Genomic DNA, 23,696 nt, shown 5'->3' on the forward strand with positions numbered 1-23,696 from the left:
TTGATAAGAGAAGTGTTGAAAGTCCTACTATATTCCCCACACAGATGCAGAGAAATGAAGGACTGGGACCACTCAATCTACCAAAGCCTCTTCTCTTGAGAGGGGCTTCTAACTAATTCATTTTTTAGTTCATTCACCTTTTCAGTGAATATACACAGAACACTTAGTTTTGCAAAGCCCTGTTCAAGATGTCAGAAGTCCACCTACAAAAAAAGCAGAGAACAACCCTGCTCTCGGGGTCATGTCCATATAAAAATATCTGAAACTTTACATAACGATTTTCTGGGAAATGAAGACAACATCTATATTTGAAAAGGTTAATTTAAAATTTTAGTTTTAAAACTATGCTTTCTTATCATTCTTCTGGCAGTCTTCAATGTGGGAGGTGTTTGGGGGAAAACTTGGGTTTCGATCCCAACATACTTGGGGTTCGTACGTGAAATCCATCATTGCCAGACTGTGTGACTAAGGCCCCTTACTAAACCTGAATTCCAGTTTCTTTATTTAAAACAGGCCCCTTACTAAACCTGAATTCCAGTTTCTTTATTTAAAACAGGCCCCTTACTAAACCTGAATTCCAGTTTCTTTATTTAAAACAGGGAGTCCGCAATACTCACCTCATGGCTAATGTCAATATTAACTTCAGTAATCCTTGGCACAAAGCCCAGCTCATTTATAGGTAATGTCTAATAAATGATAACCACGATAATTGCATCTTTTTTTATAAGTACACCTTTATCACGTATTAACATCTGCACAGTAGCCAGGCTTAGAAATGTATTTTTAATTTTTTTTTAACGTTTATTTGTTACTGAGAGACAGAGAGACACAGAGCGTGAGCAGGGGAGGGGTAGAAAGAGGGTGAGACATAGAATCTGAAGTAGGCTCCAGGCTCCAAGCTGTCAGCACAGAGCCCGATGCGGGGCTCAAACTCACAAACTGTGAGATCATGACCTGAGCCAAAGTCGGTCACCCAACCAACCGAGCCACCCAGGCGCCCCGGAAATGTATTTTTAATGAGATGGTATATGAAGCAAAAAAAAGTTGAAAAACCTGGAGCTGACAGAACCCAAAAATGTTGAAAAGCACATCCTCCTCAATTAGAAAATTGTAATAGAAACAGGCAAACAATATTTAAACTTGCGGTACTGACATTTCCTCCCTGGTGTTTTCTTCAGGGAGAGACAGGGTCACCAAGAGCCAGATTGGGACATTGTGCTCTCATTTCTGAACGGCACTGCAGCATTATTTATTCTGGCAGAACAGCCACTGTGCTCAAATGACAGGCACAGAGGAGCATAATAAATACAGATTTGGTTAACTCTATTGAGCAGGACAGGTTATCAAGGGGTGGAAAAGAGGCCAAATGCATTTCCCGAGTTAGAAGTAAAACAAGAGAGTGGGCATGGCCAGCAGTGCGATGAATTTTATCCTTTGGATAAAATATACAAGCTCTAACCTCTGCAAGCTGGGCTCAAAAAAGAAATGGAGAAGGAGAAGGCTGGGAGGTTTTTCATTAGCCTTCTAAATCACCGAGTTTCTTACACATTTTGTTGAATCTGTTTGAGTCTCCAAAAATATTTGCAAATTATATGATGGTCGTTACCGAAAACGAAAAGCAACCCCTGTTTGATACGAAAAATGTCATACTCTCATAGTTATGACAAATCTCTTTTTCCATCTCCTGAAAACATGTACTTAAGGAAAAGTACATGGTTATTTATTGGTTCAATAATCCGCACTGTTCTTCAAACAATTTATCACACAATCATGATTAATATTTAAATGTATCCATTATTGTGTCCATAGTATTTGGTAACGTTTATAACAAGGGTGGTAAAATTTTAACCATTATTTTGTATGTATTATGTGGCAATTTAAAATTTTGTCTGAGCATTACAATAAATGCTGCTTTGGTAAAACTCTAATATTTTTCATTCCTCTCGATCTTTCTATTGGAAAAAAAAAAATGGATCTCCCAAAATAATGAAAAACAAATGTACAATTACAGAGAAAAGGTTCTTAGCTCTTCAGGAAATCATTACACATATGGGTGTTTTGGTAAGGAAACGGAGCAGAAGGAGAATTATTTAGAAAGCAGGTTTGTCTCAGATAGTTTGCTAAATTGTGTAGTTCTGGTTGTCATGGCGATAGCACCATGATTTAAATAAGTCTACACAGAAATAGAAGTCACTCATACTATATTCATAAGAATCAAAGAAATCTCATTATTTAATGGGGAAAAAACTTCCCAGTTTGGGTGAAGGGAGGGAAAAACATGGTGTGTCAAATTTATTTTTCTGACAAACTGTTTGTTATTTTATCTCTGAAACAGCATAAAGACAAAATATTTAGAACTAAACAACAAAGGGAGCGCTACATGGTAAGCGTCTGGAAGGCACTAGGTCCTTGGGAGATACTTTACAGACTCAGGGTCAACAAAATCATTGAAAAATAGGAGACAAACATTCCACTTAGGAAGTAGGGGGAAAAAAAAACAAAAACAAAAAAGCAACATTCAAAGGAAGTGAAACAGGGATATAATGAAACTGCAGGACCTAATAAAAGGAATAACATTAACATGAAAAATGAAAACAAAAAAGATGTTTTAAGACAAATAATTTTCAGAGGCAGGTTTCAAGCAAGATTCTTCAGTGATATTGGGGCAAAGGCATAAATAAATAACCAGGAATGTCAATGTTGTCAAACTACAGCTACAGGAGAGATTGAAGGACTGTAAAACAAAGCTATGATTTAGTTGGTGAATACATTTAAAATTAAAGTGGACAGTTTTCTACAAAATATGAATGACTTAAAAAAGAAACAAAACCATCTGATTAGACCTATAAACTTTAAAATAATGAGTAGTTGGGGCACCTGGGTGGCTCAGTTGGTTAAGCGTCCAACTTTGGCTCAGGTCGTGATCTCACAGTTCAAGCCCCACGTCGGGCTCTGTGCTGACAGCTCAGAGCCTGGAGCCTGCTTCGGAATCTGTATCTTCCCGTATCTCCACCTCTCCCCTGTTCATGCTCTGTCTCTCTCTGTCTCCCAAAACTAAATAAATGTTAAAAAATAAATTAAATAAAATCATAAAATAATTAGTATTCAAAAGGCAATCCACCCTCCACCACCCGAAAAGATTTTAGAAAGACTTTCACCAGGCATTCAGGGCACATACCATCTTCCTTTAGCACACACCGTTTTAGAGAGGCGAGAAACAGAGAAAGCTATGCAATTTTCTCTTTCACATAAACCTGAGAGCAAAGGATTGGATAAGAAGGAAAAAAAATAGAATCTCTTCTCACTAGTGAAAATAAATGTAAACATCTTTAATAGACACTAGAAAATTGAATCTAGGACATTATGACCAAACATAATTCACACTCTAAATGAAGAATTTTTCAACATAAAAAATATATATATACGTCAACATAGCTTGCTATGTGAGCAAAGAAAAGGAGAGAGTCACAGTACTCTCAATGTGTACAGGAAAAAAGCTTTACATTAAGCTTTACATTGAAAACACTTAGGAAAGATTATCTCTGAAATCCTAAGTAAGCAGATTACTTAAAGGCAGATATTTAGAGGTATTACATTAATTTGGAAACAAGAGAAGAATATCTACTATCACCACAAATTATCAACATTATACTGGCCGTGCTAGCCAATGCAATAAAGGAAGAAGAAATAAAAGACATAAGACACAAAGAAGAGAAAAAAAAGTAATTATGATCATTTACATTAGAAAATATTAAGCTATTCCACAGGAAAATTATTAGAACTAATAAGAAAAGTCAGCAGGGTTTCTAGATAGAAGATCAACATATGAAATGCAAGATTGAGAGTTCCCAATAAACAAATTAAAACGTAATAGAAAAATGGCAACAAAAAGTACAAGAGCATAGAAAAAAATCAAGATGTGCAAGAAATTGACAAAAAAACAAAGATATTTAAGAAAAAATACATGAACAAATAGAAATAAAGATCATATTTATGGCAGAAAAGAATCTAAACAAACCAATTCTCCCCATATTAATCTATAAATGTATTTCTAGTTGAAATCCCCAAAGAATTTTTTTTATGGACTGAGTCAAAGTGATTGTAAAATTCATATGCAAACGTAAAGATCCAGGGATAACCAAAACAGAGAGGAAAATAAAAAGTTATTATATGATGACTTACTTATTAAAACAATATGTTATTGATACAGTTTTAGTGAAACATTAAAAATCAGGAGGGGAAAAAAAGCATTTCAAATAATTGGGGATAAGTGGGGGAGGGATCGTGGAAAATTTGACTAAAAATATAAAATTTTATCAATCCTTCATATGAACAGAAGTAAATTCCTGATGTTTTGAAAATCTAAGGGTTTTAGGAACAAATGGAAGGGGACTTTGAGGTAGGAAAAGGCTGTCTACTAGGGGCCTGAAGTCAGACCACCGCATCCCGGCACAAGATAGCATTTCTTCTTCTTCTTTTTTTTTTTTTTTTAACATTTATTCATTTTTGAGAGACAGAGAGAGGCAGGACATGAGTGGGGCAAGGGCAGATAGAGAGGGAGACACAGAGTCCAAAGCAGGCTCCAGGCTCCAAGCTGTCAGCATGGAGCCCGACACGGGGCTTGAACTCACAAACCGTAAGATCATGACCTGAGCAGAAGTCAGACGCTTAACCAACTGAACCACCCAGACGCCCCAGCATGTCTTCAATTCTTAATGTCTCACAATGTTATACAGATTTGCAACAACAACATCTAAACAAAAAAAAAAAAAAAAAAAAAAAAAAAAACTGTGGGAAATTTACCCAGGATTGATGATATTGCTGTATCTGGGGCGGAAGAGGAAGAAGAAAGGATCTTTGTCAGCAAACAAAAGGAACTTGAGCTTTTACTTGTAATCTCCCTTCTTCTATGTGAAAAGTCTGAAGCGGAAGTGGTGAGTGTTGGCAGTGTTCCTTCTAGATAGGAGGTGAGTGACTGACCTGGCCACACCCTCCATACCCTTCCTGATGCGTACATCTCCCCCCACCTCCACAAAAAGACCCTTCATGAAGACAGATATCATAAAAAACTGGGTAAGTCTATTTTCTTTTTCCCACAAATGCACAGCAGGTGTTTGAGTATTTCTATGAGGCAATTGGGAATGAATAATATAAATTCATTTATTAAAGAATTAAGTACATTATAATTGATAAAGTCATGTACAAAATAACATTTTGCCAACTCTTAATGACTTAGGAACCGATGGTCTGGATTTTTAGATTATCTCTCTTGCAGATGTCTTTTTGATTTGTACTATCCATCAAAGAGTTTAAATCTTGATAATCATTTTAATAAACTGTTAAGGGAGAAAATTAAAACTAATAAGTAAATATTTGGTTTTTAATTGGATTCATTTACACCTTCGATCCTTACTTCAGAAGCAAGTTTCACTTCGTTCCCAGTTTTGTGTCTCTAATTGAGGACAGATAATGTCTCTGACCGTTTTTGAACTTTTAACCAGAATTTATAAAATTCATATCAAATGAGACAGAGACAGAGAGAGAGAGAGAGAGGGATAAGAGAATGAGATTTTACTTAGGATTTTCAAGTGAGGTTCAATACATCATACGGTCAGACGTTTTCTTGGGGAAATTAATTACCAATTTATCAGAATAACAGTGAAAAAGCGTTTAATATCTAGACATTTTTTTCTTACTCCACTTGCCTATCACTTAGCTTACCATTTAGATTGCTACTTCACTTATTTCATCCCCAAAAAGATGGGGGGGGCGTATTTCAAATTCTCTAATCCTTAAGTGTTATGGGGAAGATGTGTGTGATTTGGCAAAAAGATACTTTTAAGTTTATTTACTTATTTTGAGAGAGTGAGCACGCAAGCATGGGAGGGGCAGAGAGAGAAGAGAGAATCCCAAGTAGGCTCCAAGCTGTCAGCCCAGAGCCCCACACGGGGCTCCAACTCATGAACCCTGACATCGTGACCTGAGGCGAAACCAGCTGTCAGATGCTCAGCCGACTGAGCCACCCAGGCGCCCCACCGGCAAAAAGATTTAAGTTATTTTTAATATCCCTTGGCTTTGTGATGGTCACCAAGCCCTGCCCTACCCCACACTGTTGACAATCACTACAGATTGTCCAATCAGCGACGTGGGTAGTTCCCAAGGAGAAGAAGACACTTAAAACTGGAGTCAGGAGATAATCGTACAAGTTCTCTCCCTACTTGGGAGGATGATGGAGCACAGATATTCTGAAAAATCACATTCCTCCTTTTCAAGAAAATCTTTCCTCCTCATCTGGCTCAGGAAGGAGTAAAACACAGCCCACTTAAAGCCTCCAGCTGGAGGGAATGATGGCAAGCCCTCAGCTAACACAGAGGCGACGCATCTGTGGGTAGCATTTGGCAGGGTAATGATGCTGTTGCACCGTTTTGAGATATTCAAGTCACAGTGATGGACCATTCTCATCCCCAGGGACGCTCCCAATGGCTGCCACCTTGGAGCAGACGAAACAGCAAACTTGTAGCTCAAAGACTTAACCTGCCCAAACTGGCCTCGTTTCTTGGCAAAAGATAAAACAAATGGTACTTTCTTAAGAACGTGTATAAATGTTATGGCCACATTGCATAGCCTTTTACAAGTCTTTTTAAAAAGTCAGAGGTTGCACCTGACTTTTCAAAGAAAAAAGAAGAGCCTTCTGGTTAAATAATTTAAGAACAATATAATCACACATACACACACACACGCACACACACACACACCCGATTTGGATTAAGGTCTATGCATCCTGTGGAACCCAAGAAGTAGGTGTATAAGTAATGACAAATCCCCCTCAAGAAGGCAAACAAACAGCCTGGAGACGGGATTTGACACAGTCATAAGGCGGTGGGTAAAGTAGAGATGATCTGTGCAAACAGTCCAGGTATGAACCGTAATCCAAAAGATATTTTTAATGGCTGCTGGAAGTACAGCACAAAGATGCTGTCTCCTTAGCACCACCAGGCCCCCCAGCGCATTATAAACCACCTTTCTGACTTCCTGGCCCTGACAGACAAGATCCTTGCCCCATACTCGGTTATAGCTAAAAATCTAACCTACCAAATATAATCTCACAGACTAGGTCAACATGCTTACTGCCCTATTAGTGTTTGAAAAATCGTTATTCACCTACTAGAAGGTATGTCAGGGTATGTTGTTAAAAATCACAGAGGTTTTCTGAAACTGTTGACGATAATTTTTTAATTAAAAAACATCTCGAGATAGCCACAAAATCATTACCAAAAATACTTTGACTTAGAAATCCTCAAGAACTATCAGGACCCCATCAACCACACTGACAGTGTAAGTTCAGAAGTACTAAATTCATTAATAAACAAATTTAAAGAGCGTTACAGCCCAGGTACATGGATTTTGTTCGGGTGGGTTTGGTCTATTCATCCCCAGAAATTACGCGAGGGACTCTATGTGCAAGTCTGTGTTTATGCCCTTCACCGGATTCTCAAACTAAACTCTGACCTAACAAAAGACACTATAACATTTCGTAAGTACATTAAGCCCTACATGATTGCCTCAAGGAGAGATAAATGGGTGATCACAACAAACTGGCCTACATAATCCAATATAAACGGGAAAAATATTACTTTCTACTTAAAATCCTTGGAACTCCCACAAACGTGTGCCTATGTGCAAGTAAATATTCAAAATGATTAGTATATGAACTGAATTCACAACAGAATAAAACTGAGGAGACTTCCCAGATCAAGGTAAGCCACATATCCGGCTGACCCGGTTAATCCGCTGTATTTTCATTTCGGAGCACCAAGGTCGAGATAGGCCCCCTCCCCCATTCAGCGAGATAGTCTTCAGACCAAATACACATTACCCAAAGTGCTGACACAGGTTCCTTTTGTAACCCAGCCTGCAGAGCTCTCCAAAGCTATGCTTCCATTTTCCCTCCAGGAAATATTTGTTCTCTCTAATTAAGAGAAAAGAGCAAGTCTCATCTAAGGAAGGAGGGCAATTTTTCTGAGGTCTGAACATTAACTTGCTTCTTCCAATCCTACCACGAAATCTCCACGTTCATTTAGACACTCACAACCCTTCCAGGGGTGTCAGATGCTGAGCAGGAGTGGGTTCACCTGCCTCGGTGACAGCACCTGAAATTTATGTCCCCCGGGACGTGTTTCTGTTTTCTCGTTTCAGCGAGTGAGTCATCGGCTGTGGCACGCGGGGTGACACCGCCGTCCCCTGCCAAGACCCCAGCCAGACTGCTGGTTGCCATTTGGTGACTATGCCGATGGGAATCTTTCTGGATATCTAGGATGTTCCATGCTAACTTGCAAAATGATTTTTCTTTATTATCAGAATATATGCATTCAGAAGCAGGGCCAAATACAGAAAACATCCTGCTGATGATTTCAGGAACCAAATCACTGAATTGATATGTGAATTAAAAGAAAAAGAAAAAAAAAAAACAAGAAAAGAACTGAAGAAAACTTCAACTCCTCTCTAAAACAGTCTGGCTCTCTTTCTCACTGGTGTATCTGTTTAACACTTCTGTCTGTTATTTATTTAAAAAAATTTTAACGTTTATTCATTTTTGAGAGAGAGAGACAGACTGTGAGTGTGGGAGGGGCAGAGAGAGAGAGAGAGAGAGAGAGAGAGAGAGAATCCAAAGCAGGTTCCAGGCTCTAAGCTGTCAGCACAGAGCCCAATGTGGGGCTTAAATTCACGAACCATGAGATCATGACCTGAGCCAAAGTCAGATGCTCAACCGACTGAGTCACCCAGGTGGCCCTTCTGTCTGTTATTTTAACCCCACACTACAGTTTTCCTGGGTAGGAGAGGCAGCATTGAAGAGTGAGAAATTTCACAAGTGATATCTTTTCAACAGCCTTCTTTTCTCTTTCCATAATCAATCTTAGTCTGCAGATTGAAGGACAGAGACTCTAGACATTTGCTGGGGTGGTGACCCCCTACCTCCCATGAAAGACAGCATCACTTTCATATTGAAAACCTGGAGCCTTCATTCCAATTTGACCTCATTCTCCCACCTGTCTCCAGGTGCTCAGAGGGCCCCCCACCCTTGAGAGCACCAGCTCTCTACTCAAGTCACAGCCAAAACATAGTCCAGGCACTGCTACTCACCTGTCCACAGCTAGGAGCTGGCATCCCGCCACGTGAGTTTTTCCTCAAGGACCCCCTAACTGAGTGGGAAATATCATGGTTTCTAGCCCACGTAGACCTTATCTGCACAATAATCAAGGACCACACACTGCGCTCTGGACTAGTCGGGCAAGCGAGTCATGGGCGTGTCCAAACAGAAAGGACAGAATATGGAAACTGATCAGGGCAAATCCATTGTCATTGCTTACTGCAAAGACAACGGAACAAACAGAAAACATCCCTCCCATCCGGGAGTGTACGTGAACAGCGACATCCCTATTTCTAGGGAGCAACACAGTTCCCTTACTTGCCACTCCCCAAAACAAACAAGGTCACCAAATCAAAATTCGGTGGAAAAGACTGGACTGCATCTCAGGTTTTCAACATGCCGCCCATCTGCATTTCTTCAGAACCTTCCCTCTCCACAGACAGACTGCCATAAACCAGGAACATTCTTTCCAGCCACTCCCGCCACATCAGGTGCCACGCGGACAACTTTGTATGTGTCCTCTCATTATCCTCAGATCACCCTGGGCACCAACCGAGGTTCTTGGAGGAACCAGGGGGAACGGGTGTGGATACACGAGGACTCAGGATGAAAATGAGGAAGATGAACTGTCAGCTTTGGTGTCTGAAGACACTTTTGGGGAACTCGTCCAAAGTTTCTATAAGTCACTGAAGCCGAATGTAATTAATCATAAAGTTTTTAAATGTTTATGTTTAGCTCAACTAAAATATTGTAAGAACGTAATACAGTGTAAGCATATTTAAGAAACCGAAGGCTCAGTACAAACCCCCAAATCTCCATATGTATGCTTGAAACTCAAGTTTATTTACCGCATACATTTGCATGCCAAATCGTGCTGCCCAAAAAATGTGGATTTCAGAACAGGCAGACAGAAATGAATGAGTGCACAAAGGAATGAAGGGATGAACAAATAAGTAAGTTCGTAAATAAATCAAGCATATGGTCGATCTCACTCTACCTCGTTGGTCTCTTAACCTCCGTATGCTAACCTTCTATAACTTTCAGTCTATTTATTCTTAGGGTGTGTTTAATGGTGAAACAGAAAATGTTGCACAGGTTCGACTTCTCAGGTGTCCTCAGGAATGTAAACCATTGTACTCAGAACACATGAAGAACGTGAGTGAAATTTGGGGAACATTTGGGGGACTCTCCCAAGGTTCCCACAACCCCTCTGAGGTTCAAGAACCTCCTGGCCCATGGGGGGGTCTCTGCAGGGGCCAAGTTTGCACCAGAACTCTGGGGAAGGTGTCACTTTAGGGAAAAGTGATCATTTACAAAAAAAATGTTTTTTAATGTTTATTTATTTTTGACAGAGAGAGAGAGACAGAGACAGACAGAGCATGTGCAGGGGAGGGGCAGGGAGAGAAGGAGACACAGAATCTGAAGACACAGGCTCTGAGCTGTCAGCACAAAGCCCAACACGGGGCTTGAACTCACAGACTGTGACATCGTGACCTGAGCTCAACTAACTGAGCCACCCAGGCGCCCCGAAAAGTGATCATTTTAAATGTAACATTGCCAATTCAGCCGCCAGGATGGAAGTGTTGTACTGTGAGACGGGTCCAAGTTTAGGAGTGGCAAAAATTATTTTATCATTTTTTTTAAATTATGCTATTCATGATACTTTCATTAGGCTCTCCGACATTTATCTCATTTTAGAATCACATGCATGATCCTTTAGAAAAAGTTCATTGCAGTTCAGAGCATGTATTTTGTTTACAAGTTATAAAAAGTGAATAATGAAAATGCTTGTGACTTCTCAAGGTGCTGTCCCATTCCCAAGCCCTCCTCTACCTTCGACCCAGAGAAACCCAAGATGCACACCTGGGGAAGTGTGGGGGCTAGATCGTCTGTGCTGTGAGCCTGCCCTGAGGGGGCTGCCCCAGCACGGGTGGCATGTGGGCAATGAAGGAAGGAAGAAATGCCCTTCTCACACCTTGAGGACTACAGGGGGAAACCTGTGAGCCGCCAGGAAAAGGTCAACCGTAACCATTGTCCAGCTACAGGAAAGTACATCTCCCATGGGAGCCCTTCCCTTCCTAGAAGGCCGTCAGCTACCACACAGAGAGGACTCCCACCTTGGGACACTTTTAATTCCTGTCTCAACACTGGATATTTGGGGACACAAAGAGTTCACAGAACAGTGATTTGGGAGCAGAGCAGCCTTGGGACCTACCTCTGTATTCCCCAGGGTCATAAACATTGTCCTCAGACCAGTCTTTAAAGGAAGGTGAGGCATAAGAACACATGTTTTCATTACGCCACAAATAACACTTATTTACTAGAATGGTTACACCAAGACACGTAGTACTACCACAGATTTGAAGAGCTGTGGACAAGTCTACTTACGTTGACACAATAGAAAAAACATTTTCTCGTGGCCAACATAGTGTGGTCCATCATGCTGCCTTTTCCGATCAGAGATAAACTTAATGTCTCCCTAGTATCTTTTTCAAAAGGTTTGTAATTTTATTAAGTAAAAGAACAACAAATACTTAAGAGCAAGACTTTCTCTTGTGACTGTTACACTAAAAATAGCCAACCAATATCACGAAATGGAGAAGGATTTCTCCAATGATGAGGGAAAATAAATCATGGAAGTAGGGAGGTATTAAGGAAATGTATCCAGAATCCTCTCTATGTCACAAACTTTGTTCATAAGATGATGTTCTGGAACACAGCGGGTGGGGCCCGGAAAGAAACCTACTTAGAGCTACAGGAAGACTCGTGGACAGGAATATAGGAGATGACAGTCCCCAAGTGTTTGCACATCACATCTGCTATCACAAGGCAGACAGGTGATTGAGTCCACTTGGGAAGCGGGGAATCTTCAAGCTGCTGGATACTGCTGTTTCCCAGTCAGGTAAGCTACCTCCGTGGGGAAAAGAGACCCTGGAAATCATCTTAAAGACTCCTGAGAAGAGTAAGCAGACCTCAACGTTGGTCTGACTGCAGTGAACAAAGTGTCCGAGGGAAGACTTCTCTTTGGGGACAAGGGCTATTTCCCCAGGAAGGACCTGGACAATACAGCTTCGGATTTGCTGAGAAAAAACCGGCCAGTGAAGAACGGACTAGAAGGCCAGTGTTTCCAGTATTCTTGGTGGTGGCCAATTGTCTACATACGAAGTTATCGGAATCCACATATGGATGCCCAAGTGGTTTCAACATGGAATTTGTCTATGGCTCCATCAGTCACTAGATGTCAGCTGACAACATGCAGTAGAGTCGAGGCCAAGTAATACTAGAAAAGTCACATACAAGGTAACTACTTTATCAGTGTTTCTATAGAAACTATTCTATATTACTTTAAAATCACACTTTCATTGTTGAAGATTGTCAACTCAATGTGAACAAGCAGCAAGTTATGAGTAAACTGTAAGGGCCTCCTGCATATCTAGTGACCACACCTTGAGGCCTGCAGGAGCACAGGCCCGTCACACCGTAAGACAGATGGGTTCAGCTGTATCCTTTGGGAAATCCAAGGAAAAGCGACCCAGCTCACTCAGCACAGGAGTCCCAAAGCCTACGTGCCTTCTGGCATCAGATCGGCCTTCGGTCTTTCAAGCCGATCAGCTCCTAAATGAGCACTCACATCTTGTTAAGTAGAGATGCTTCCTCCTGGTCCTGGGGTTTCCTCTCACGGGGAGACGTTCCACCGGCTGTAAGTCTCCTGGGCTCTGCGGGAGCACCATCCCCCACCGCGACGTGAAGGAGGAGGCCCTGGCAGGAGGCTGGGGACTCTCCTCCCGGGGTCCCTGCTGGTCTGCTCCCAGCGCTACCTCCGAAAGGCCAACCGGACCACCGGGCAAGCCGGGCCTCGTGAGGGCAGAGGTCAGAAGCAGCTTGCTCACCGTCGGCAGGCATCTCTCGCCTCTCTTGTCTCCTTCACAGACTCCGTGTCTTGGCTCTTAATGCCCTACTCGACTGTCTTACTTCTTGGTTGAGGATCAGACATGAAGGTGAGTGCTATTATATCCTAATGCCCTCCAAAGACCATGAAAGCACTGAGTGAAGAGCTGACATTCTCACAGATTGACAGGCTATAGGACTCCCTTCACTCTACAGGTCAAAGTTATAGTTTAGAAAAAGAAATGTCTTGGAAAGTGGATTAAACACCGACACTCTGATCTGTGTAGAGTGATCTGCCATCTCAAAGGCAGGTGCATTGGAAGGGGGGATAAAGAAGCTGGCCGTCCACGCATCACAACTTTCCAGAGCTGACATTGCTTCCACAATAACATGTTGGTCTTGCCTATTTCACGGGATTTCTTCTTTTTCCTTTTTTTAAGTGTGTATTTATTTTTGAGAGAGAGACTGCGCGAGCAGGGGAGGTGTTGGGGGAGGGCGTTGACAGAGGATCCAAAGCAGGCTCTGTGCTGACAGCAGAGAGCCCAATGTGGGGCTCGAACTCATGAACCGTGAGTTCATGATCTGAGCCAAAGTCAGGCGTTTAACTGACTGAGCCACCCAAGCGCCCCGACAGGATTTCTGCTGAAGCTGATTGATACATAATGCACCTTGTGAACATAAAAGTTTTAAACTGACAGAGGTATTATATTATTACACCATATGTCATACTATATCATATGTAATAATATATATGTCATCTAATAACATATATAATACATCATGTATATAGTCTTTGTTGCTATTTTTATCATTATTCCTTTTTGCCTACTTGAACCAAATCATTTTCAACTAATCCCAATAAATAAAGCTTTAGCGTGTTTCAGTTTCTGGAGTGCCCTGACCACAGAGTGTGACCCCTGGACGAAAGCTGCCCCAGCCGGGTGGGTCCCTGGTGCGGGTAGCCTACGAAGACATGAATACCATAGCGCCCCGCAGGTGGGGAGGGGTCTTTGCTGTGATCTCACTGGCGCGATACTAGCCAATCAGGTACTGCAAAGGCTGCTGTTCATCCTAATTAACTAATCATCAGCATCTCCCACATCATACCCCAGGATTTCAACGTAGAAGCGGCGCTATTTTGAATCTGGGTAGAGAAAGTAATTTTTTTGCTGTTCTGCTGTAATCCAGGAAATGGGTCCAGCATTCCAAGAACAAAAATGTCATCTGCTTCAATTTTGCTTGACTTCTCTTAATAACTTGTTACAGTACATCTTATTTACAGGGATTCTTTCTTGCAGAATTCACCAAAAAAAAAAAAAAAATGTGGTGTGAAAGATACTCCCCTTCAGCTTGAAGGGCACTCACCAACTTTAACCATGGGATACACATTTCTTATATGTTTCTGACATGATTACACATTTCCAAAAAGTGGGGGATTCATAAATAATTGAAACCTAAGTTTATCCTAGTGTTGAGACCTCTCTGAGACTTAGGAAATGGGTCTGTAAATCTACAAATCCTTAAGCTTTCCATGAATTTCAATGAGTTAGAAACACTGCAAACATAACCTTTCTTTGCAGTGTTTTGAGATTTAAATTTAGGTTTGGGTGACCCAGGGGAGAAATGAGAGGGAAAAAAATGAGAAATTTGACTCATCTGAGAATAGTATGTCTTCTAAGTTAAACTTGTAATACATTAAATCACTTCTAATTTCCCACTAATCCCTGTCTTCATTCACTTGCTTAGTAAAGAATTTTAAAAGACAGCACTAACCCCACAAATTTACATATTGACACAGCAGCAATATTCCCACTGAAAGGGAAATATTATGCTTTCCAAGGTTCGTGTGTATATATTTTTCTGTGTGTGTGTATGTAGTCAAACATCAAGACTACGTATAAGTTTTTCCAACTATATACATTTAAGGCTCTGTTAGATTTAAATGTCAAATGGAAATTTTCTAGAAGTTTCTTTGTGCAGCCGGATTGATAATATTAATTTTTTCAATGTCAATTTCAGCAGCGTTGCCAATAATCTTATACAAGATTAATTTGCAAGACTTAGCATATTAGTATCATGCTGTGAATAATCTCCATATTTAAAGGAAAGTTACAAATTAACTGATAATAAATAATTACAAAACCAAGAATCCTCACCATACCAAACCGTAAGGTACAGCCGCTAAAATACAGATGATAACAACCCCCACCCTGCACTCCCACACTGTGCTGTGCACGTGCGGATCAGTGTGCGGTGGGATTTCTAAGTGTACATTTTAACGAGGACTTCGGTACCCCTTTGTCCGTGACTCTTCTGAGAGGTCCATGTTTCTTTAAGAAGCATCCATAATACATGTTGGTTCTAGTGTTTTCCAAGAAACCGCTAAAGGCAGCAATTTTTAGAAAACTGGTGGAGAACTCTATATGGGCAACAAAGACATTCTCAAGGGGTTTCATTCAAAGACGAGCACACGTGTGAATTCTGCTTTCAATGTTGCTCAAAGTCATTGTTAGTGACAAGAATATTAACCAAGTATGCCATGGATGACTATAATTTTTAGACCATAAATAGTTCTGAAAAGCTATCGCTTACGGGCGAGTAAGGCTATGAGTCAAAATGATAACCAGAGAGACGTTTCGTCAAATAATCCACAAAGTGAAGAAAATAGGAAGCATCACTAATCTGAAACACATCATCTAACTGGTCCTAAGACAGACAGGAACTCCTCAACAAATGTAAGTGCTTTATATATTCCTTAACAATATTCTTGCCAGATTTATCTTTTTTTTTTTTTTTTTTACATTTCTCGTGCTCAAAAGGCCATAATATACCTTCAGTCCAGAGAGAATGCATTTGTATCTCTATGCATGAGATATGATTTGATTAATTCATCAATGGGTGCCAGTCCGGGGAGAGGGTTTAAATCTCTAAGAAAGAGTCAATAAAACCCTTTAGGTAAAGTCACTTGTTCAAACGAAATGTTTTAATGATAGTGTAACTTGGGTGTCATGCTGGGTTACAAAGCATCTGTAAGAGGGGAGCCTTTTAAGTCGGTTCAGGACTAAGAGTGCAGACCTGTGTCCGTCCATCCTACCTGCTGTGCTCCTCTTGGCTCTGGAGGCAACAGTTCATGGTATTCACCAAAAAGCTAAACAAACGACCGAACAGGGATTTGGCCAAGAGATCTCGGTAAAATTCAGCCATCTGTACTGTGTGTCGTCGAATGATGGTGTCTCCTAGGACAGCAGAAAGGAGAGGAGAGAGAAGAACGAGGTTCCCCTCATTTAGAAGTAAACAACACCGTGCATGTCACATAGCCTCACACACCAAAAGATGTTCGAAACATGTGATAACTCTAATGAATGAGGTCTCTTAAAATGTTTCCCCAAATGAGTGCCATGTACGTTGCAATCGTACTTGCTACAAACACTGAGCACAGCTTCTGACCCCCATGCAGGCTGTGTAATTTCCTTTCGGTTAGGGAACCAAGGGTTGGCAGGGCCCCTCTTAACAAGCATTCTGATAACAGCTCACTGGTTTGACTATGAATCCTCCCCAAGGCATCTGGAAACCTGGCCATCGGGGAAATCAGTCCTATTTTAAATATTTTCAAAGACATGGTCCAGCTGACCACAATGCGAGTGTGGAGTTTGGGAACAAGTTTGGGCCTTCGGGCAGAAACGTTTATGTTATTCTCTAAGATGTGGGGATCCAAATCTTGAGTGATAAGGCTTTTAGAAGAGAGTAGACTAGAGAAGAAACCAAGAAAAAAAGGAATCAGTGAGGAAGATGTGGAGCTGAGACTATGATAGCTGCTGTGCTCCAGCGCAGAGAGCAGCAGGGGGTCCAGCATTCAGACCGTGTGGCTGCGGCCAGCCTGGCTAACCTGTGCCACTAGTCTGATCAGGGAGTTAAGTAATAGGACGAGGGCTGTGTGAAATGACACCCGAGAGTTTGATCGGTGGAGATGCAGACTCAGGAGGAAAGCTGCTTCTGAGATAGGCTGAGATAAAAGGAAAAAAAGGGAGGGGGGCCCTGGGTGGCTCAGTTGGTTAAGCGTCCGACTTCGGCTCAGGTCATGATCTCACAGTTGGTGAGTTCAAGCCCCGCATGAGGCTCAGCTTTCGGCGCAGAGCCTGCTTGTGCTTCTCTCTCTCCCCTTCTCTCTGCCCCTGCCCTACTCACGCTCTCTCTTTCCCTCAAAAGTAAATAAACTTTCAAAAAATTTACAAAAGAAAAAAAAGAAACAAAACAGCAGGTAAGGAAGACTCCAGGACCTACAGGTTCAAGGCCACCAAGATCAACAAACTAAGTGGCTACGAGAGCAGGTGTGCCCTTGCTGATATCATAGAATTAAGGTCCCTGGAGTCAACATGATGGAGGGTGCTGGAAGGTGAGTAAGGACAGGAGGACAGTGTAAGCAGAAAAACCTGCCTGTAGTAAATTCTAGATATTAATGGTGAGTTCAAGTTTTCTTTAGAAAGTCATGAGAAATGATGAATTTGGAGAAGTGCAAGAAACTTAATATAATTGGATGCAAGGGCTGGTACAAAATGGCTCAGAATACAGCCTAAGTTTGGTGGGCCCGAATCATAAAGGGCCTCCTGGGCCAACCCAAAGAGATGAGGTTCACTCTGGAAGGCCTGGGAGCATCTTTGAAGGGCTGATGTCCATGGATGAAAATCCTACTTGCAGAATATGATTCAGAAAGACTATTCTTGAAGCAGTGTGGAAGGAAGCCAAATGAGATGAGACCAGACAAAAGATGAGAGACAATGCCATTCGGTGATCAAGGGAAGGAATGATATATTGAGGCAGCGGTGATAGAAATAAAGAGAAGGCAATGAGAACAGGAGGTATTTGTGGAGTAGAGCCGGCTTGTGTCTGGTCTAGTCGGTGGAGGAGGAGAAGGAAGAGGTAACTGAGTGAACAATGGGCAGATCCATACAGTTCCGGAACATGGGGGAACTCTCTGAAGACAAGGCACAAATGATAAGCCACATACCTAAATACCTCCAAGGTAGGTCCAAGAGGAGAAGCAGATAAAGACAGTGGTGATTAGAGGAAAAAAAAAGACCAACTGGAGGGTGAGTCCTTAAACTTTCGATACGAGGAAGGGGGGGAAGGTGCTGATGTATGGGGAATAACCAAAGGGCATATAGGAAGACCACTGTGTTTGCCCACTGCATAGACACACGTACGGCATGGAGATTCCCCGTGTCCACACGTGACACGTAGGCGTGACAGCACTGGGTGCTAATTCCCAACAGGCCGTTTACTAGTGATTTGACGTGCAAAGCTATTCATCCTCTTTGGATCTCAGTTTTCTCATCTGTTAAAGAAGCAAACGGCTAGGACCCCTTGGCAGCCATTTGTGAGGATTTTAAAAGTCTGGCATTTACGGCCTGTGGCACATTCCCATCAGTTTTTAAGTGTCCCATAAATGGGAGCGATGATTAGGACTTAAAACGTAGAGGGTATCGTGGCATGACATACACAAATGGTTCTGACGACTCAACTGAATAGATCCTCTTGGGCTAATGACTGGATTTGTCTAAAATGACTGACTGGATAGAAAGGTGACTGTTTCATCAGAATGGTTTCTCAAGAGCTTCACGAGCTTACAAGGCAGAGTCATAATTGCGTGAACAGATGAGTTCATAAGGCTTTCCGCGTTTGCCATTCAGTCCATGGGGGCAGTCACCGGAGGTGGGGAAAGGCAAGGCGGCATTGACTTTCCGTGCCTCCAAGATGGCCACAAACTGGACAGAATGAACGATCAGAGGAGGGTAAAGCTTACCTTTAAAATACTGGATATCCGTTGTTAAAGCAGATACCAATTCATCAGGTGACACTTGCAACAAACCAGCCACTGAAATGAAAGCCGCGTTGAAAAAAATCAAGTTAGAATGTATATATTTTTGATGGTGAGAACACCGTACTTTAGGGCCATCGTTGATAAGTTTTACATATGAGGAACTGTGGGTATTAAAGAAAACTGAACGGCCACTTTAATTATCAAAGTAAATGAGAGCAATCGCTTGGAGTTATCAAAACATTACTGAGTTGGTTGGGCTCCTGTATTAAATCACAACAGGTTTTTTTTTGTTTCCCTCCTCGCCCTCACAGATGGCCCTGAATCGTTCTCCCAGTCCCTGGTTAAATTACTTTGATATGAGGTGAAGATACGATGTTCACTGACAATCTGTGGTTTTAAGGTATTTTGAAAAAATCTGGGAGTGACTAACAAGGCTACTTCAAAGGGGAGAGAGAGGTTTTTGGCAAGACCTCTGAAGGGAAGTAATTATATTGTTTAAAATGTGTGGTTAATAACATGCCCCCAAAATACACTGGGCGGCAGGGTGGGGGTGGAAAATATTCAGAACGACATAAATAAACCCCAGGATGCACCTAAAAATCAGCTCTGTAAACATGGTGGGAAGCCTGAGAACATAATGTGCCCACTGCTCTTCATTCCCAAAACCATTGAAAAGAAAGAACAAAGTGGATACAGCTCTTTTATGATTTTTTTTATTATTATTTTTTTTTCCTGCTCTATTCTACTCCCGAAGAAAGCCTTCTTCCCCCTGCTTTTCTGTACTGTGTCTCCATCTACTGGCCGGTCTGCAAAACTGCACACCCACGAGGTTAGAGAGAGATGTGCTCCACTGACCTTGTTCCAGAAGCTGGAGGTCAGAGACAAACGCGGAGTTGGCCTCGGTCAGAGCAGTGAATCGAATGTCTCCAATATGCAATATTGCTGCTAGGATCACAAACAGATTCTCTACCTCCTACGCGTTTTAGAAAAACAGAAAGCGGAGAGAATTGCTTAGAAGAAAAGATAAGACAAATCCTTGAAAAACCTAATAGGTTAAAAAAAAAAAAAAAATCAATGCTGTGAACTCCGTTAGTGGAGCTGGGATTTTTCAGATCCCGGGGGTCTGGCGAGAGAACTACCAACCTTCCGCTCAAAACCAAAACCTCACAATTCAGTGCACATTTTGTCTACATCAATGTCTCTGTTCCTTAAACAAAAAAAAAGGCGGGGGGGAGGAAGTGACGTTCTGATATAAATCAACAGCTTCTTGACAAATCTCATAATGAAAACTGGATCACCGTGTCCTGAGTCTGGCTGGCTGGACCTCACCGGGGCCAGATCGCCCGCATCCTCCCAGAGCTGGACGCGGAGGCGGCTTCCTTCCAGGATGCCTGCTATATGGTGCGTATCTCTCCCAGTTACCTCCCCTCTGAGATGGACCGAGGCTATGATGACAGAACTTTTCACTCCTGCTGGAAAATTCAGGAAGGCACAATACAAATATCTATGCCTAGATTAAAAAAAATGCTAATTGTGTTTTTAAGGTATTTTGAGGAAAACAGAAAGAAATGGATGTTTGGCCAGAGCCACCTTTGAGCAGAAGGTAGAAGGAAGTAAGAGAACATTTGTTGAAAGACGGTATCTGAGAACGTGGAACTCTGCATAAAGAAAGAAATCAGACCTTAAATCTGGCTCGTGGACCGCCATTCCGTGGCAAGCATGAAAAATCAAGGGAAAGCTGTAGGCTAAAAAATACACTTCTCTAGAAGAACAAATATTTAGTATAACGACATCAATAGTAAAGCTGCGGGGCGCCTGGGTGGCTCAGTCGGTTGGGCGTCCGACTTCGGCTCAGGTCATGATCTCGCGGTCCGTGAGTTCAAGCCCCGTGTCGGGCTCTGTGCTGACAGCTCAGAGCCTGGAGCCTGTTTCAGATTCTGTGTCTCCCTCTCTCTCTGACCCTCCCCCGTTCATGCTCTCTCTCTGTCTCAAAAATAAATAAATGTTAAAAAAAAAAAAAAAAAAAAGAATAGTAAAGCTGGTTAGGTTCCACATTGGGCAAGTGACATAGTCTTCAAATCCTCATTTTCAAAATTTTTTTTTTTTTTTAACGTTTATTTATTTTTGAGACAGAGAGAGACAGAGCATGAACGGGGGAGGGTCAGAGAGAGGGAGACACAGAATCTGAAACAAGCTCCAGGCTCCGAGCTGTCAGCACAGAGCCCGACGCGGGGCTCGAACTCACGGACCGCGAGATCATGACCTGAGCCGAAGTCGGCCGCTTAACCGACTGAGCCACCCAGGCGCCCCAATTCAAATCCTCATTTTCCTAGTCTGCAATTTCGAAATAAAGAGCTGCTCCCTGTGAAAAGTTACTAAGAATAGGTCCTATTCACTTTATAAATACATAGGTGAACATACAGCCCTGGGGACTTCCATGAATTTCCTCCAGATCTTCTGGTTTTCACCACAAAGTATAATTCTATCATCTTGAAAGTGAGAACACGGACAAGGACGGTCTCTAAGTAATTTTTCGGGTATGATACCGTAGGATTGTGGCAATACTTAAAAATGGGCTTGGTAACCCACAAATTACAGATGACGGTCTCGAGTTTTATTCAGTTATGCTCGTTACAATAACATTTTACTTCTTACGCGACCTGACAACTGCTTCCTCCCTTTTCTAATAAATCCAGTAACTTCTCAGTAGCTTTTCCAGCGCCTTGTGAGGTAGGGGCTCTGCAGATGGGGACAGGAAGGCTTTGTCCTGACCTCAAGGATCTCACAGCTCAGCAGTGGAGACATAGTGTGACAGTCGGCCACACTACGGATTACCGTGTGTGGAATCTTCTGCCCTGTGAGCAGAGGCCAGGGACGCTGCCCCGTGTCTGCCAGGACCCAACACCAATCCCCCGCCGTCCCGCTGGCCGGCGATGGCAGTGATGACAGAGGTCGCAGGTGGAGGCACCTTAAAGGACAAGTCTGGATTCAAGGACCAGAAATACCTTTCTTCTAGCCTTACTGAACATGATCTATCCTCATAAGTGCACTAAAATGTCCCCATACCAGACATCCTAAAGGATCACAGTGAAACAATTACTTTCATGTCTTTGTTAAAAGGCACACATTTCTTTCACCAAAGAGGCTGTTAAATTCTCTCTTAGCTACCTCAGGTGGAAAGCACATTTTGGTTGCCCTTCCTTTGAGAATCAATCATGGATTTTTAAAGCCCTGTTTCCAGGCAACGGGCACTTTGGTAGAATGGTTCCTTACCCACCTGTCTATGCCAGTTTCCTATAAGGAAGCAGACATTTTAGGCACAGAAGAAGGGGAAAAAATAACCTAAAAGTACAACTGTAGCAAGTCCAAGGACAGAAACCTGCAAATAGGTTAGGACTTGCTAAAAGAAATATACAGATCATATAATTAGGAAAAAACAAAAAACAAAAAAGAGCAACAAAAAGATACCATATGATTTATGTTGCTAGAATTCCCATCTCTGAAAGGGGCAAGGGTGAAGTGGCCAGAGCTGTTTCATTTAGGGAGAGTCCCCATTTCCTTATCCCTCCCTCCCCACCCCTTCCTAGACCTCCGTGCCCTGTGGGCTGTGTCTATGTGGACTAAGGTGAAAAAGAAAAGAAGCAAAGACCCAAAGCCATCAACTTACTGCCCTAAGAAAAAGGACATATTTAAATCTATGACTAAATCTGGGTTTGGCCACTCCAAAGTTACCCATGCAATCTTACATTCCTTGCTAGTGAGGAAGTCCCCATAATTCAAAATTACACCAAACTGAACGAGGAGGGAACAGGTACTGTGTAAGGGAAAGACAACTTTGAGGGAATTTTGAGGGCACTCCAGGCTTAGCTCGTTTCACATCTCTTGTCCAGGAGACCTGTGGTGTCCAATTCGGTTAACCACACCACACAGGCTACTTAAATTTAAATGAATTAAAACCAAGAAAAATTAAAAATCCGTTTCCTCATTCACACTAGCCACATTTCAAATGCCCACTGGCCACACATGCACCTGCCCTATATTGTGAAGCACAGATCAAGAACATTTCCATGACTACAGAAATTTCTACTGTAGAGTGGCGGTTTGAACCTTTTAAATTGTATTTTTCAGCTTCATAATACCTGCAGGTGTAACTCTTTAAGAATAAGAACAAGCTTTACGTTGCACAGAAAACTTTAATGAGAGATTAGGTTACTGTTCAAAGTGATTCTTAGTAGCAAACAGTTCCTTGCCTTTGTTTTCTCTAGAACTGGTCAATGCAAAGTTCTTTGATCTGTTTTGCTCTCAGGGTTCATCTGGTCAAAGGTCTCCTTGACCACCTTCTTGAAAACAGACGCTCCTCCTCTATTTGTCTAAACAGTACCTATGACCCTGGACCCCGCGTTCATGTCTACCCCCCCCACCACCACCCCGAGAATGTACATTCTAGGAGGCACAGACTGAGTTCTGTCCTCTGCTGAATCATGAGTATTTGCAACAATATCCGGAATATAATAGGGACTCAGTAAATGTTTTTGAATGAAAGACTTGTGTAAATTAGGACAAGGTCGGTTTTCTCAGTGAAATATTTTATGATACGACTCACCATGTTACTGAAGCCAACTACATTCAGGGCTTGTTTCAAAAGAGCAAATTTCTCCCTGTTCACAGAATGCTCTGCTGTTGATACGTCTTCTGGTAGGGACTGGTTCAAATACCTGTTAGGATAAAAAAAGCACACAGCCTTATAGCTTGGCTTGTGGTCAAACTCCAGTGGTTAAAAGTCACTTCCGCCATATTTGGTCTCCAGAATAATAGAAGTCACCTGGACGTTGCGTGCCCTGT

At 42.0% G+C, this 23,696-nt stretch overlaps 1 protein-coding gene across 3 annotated transcripts in view; it reads right to left on the minus strand.

Moving 5' to 3' along the window:
- Positions 1 to 23,696, minus strand: part of MYO16 (myosin XVI) — a 609,969-nt gene that overhangs the window by 198,555 nt on the left and 387,718 nt on the right. For all 3 annotated transcript variants that reach the window (XM_053889237.1, XM_053889213.1, XM_053889198.1), the window contains exons 17-20: positions 23,458 to 23,569; positions 19,710 to 19,827; positions 18,837 to 18,908; positions 16,131 to 16,272 (exon numbers count right to left, since the gene is read on the minus strand). In XM_053889237.1, the coding sequence (XP_053745212.1) occupies positions 16,131 to 16,272; positions 18,837 to 18,908; positions 19,710 to 19,827; positions 23,458 to 23,569 (444 nt within the window). The remainder of the gene's footprint in view (positions 1 to 16,130; positions 16,273 to 18,836; positions 18,909 to 19,709; positions 19,828 to 23,457; positions 23,570 to 23,696) is intronic.

Source organism: Panthera pardus, unplaced genomic scaffold (assembly GCF_024362965.1).
Source record: "Panthera pardus isolate Hobbes unplaced genomic scaffold, ASM2436296v1 HiC_scaffold_1, whole genome shotgun sequence".
Taxonomy (NCBI): domain Eukaryota; kingdom Metazoa; phylum Chordata; class Mammalia; order Carnivora; family Felidae; genus Panthera; species Panthera pardus.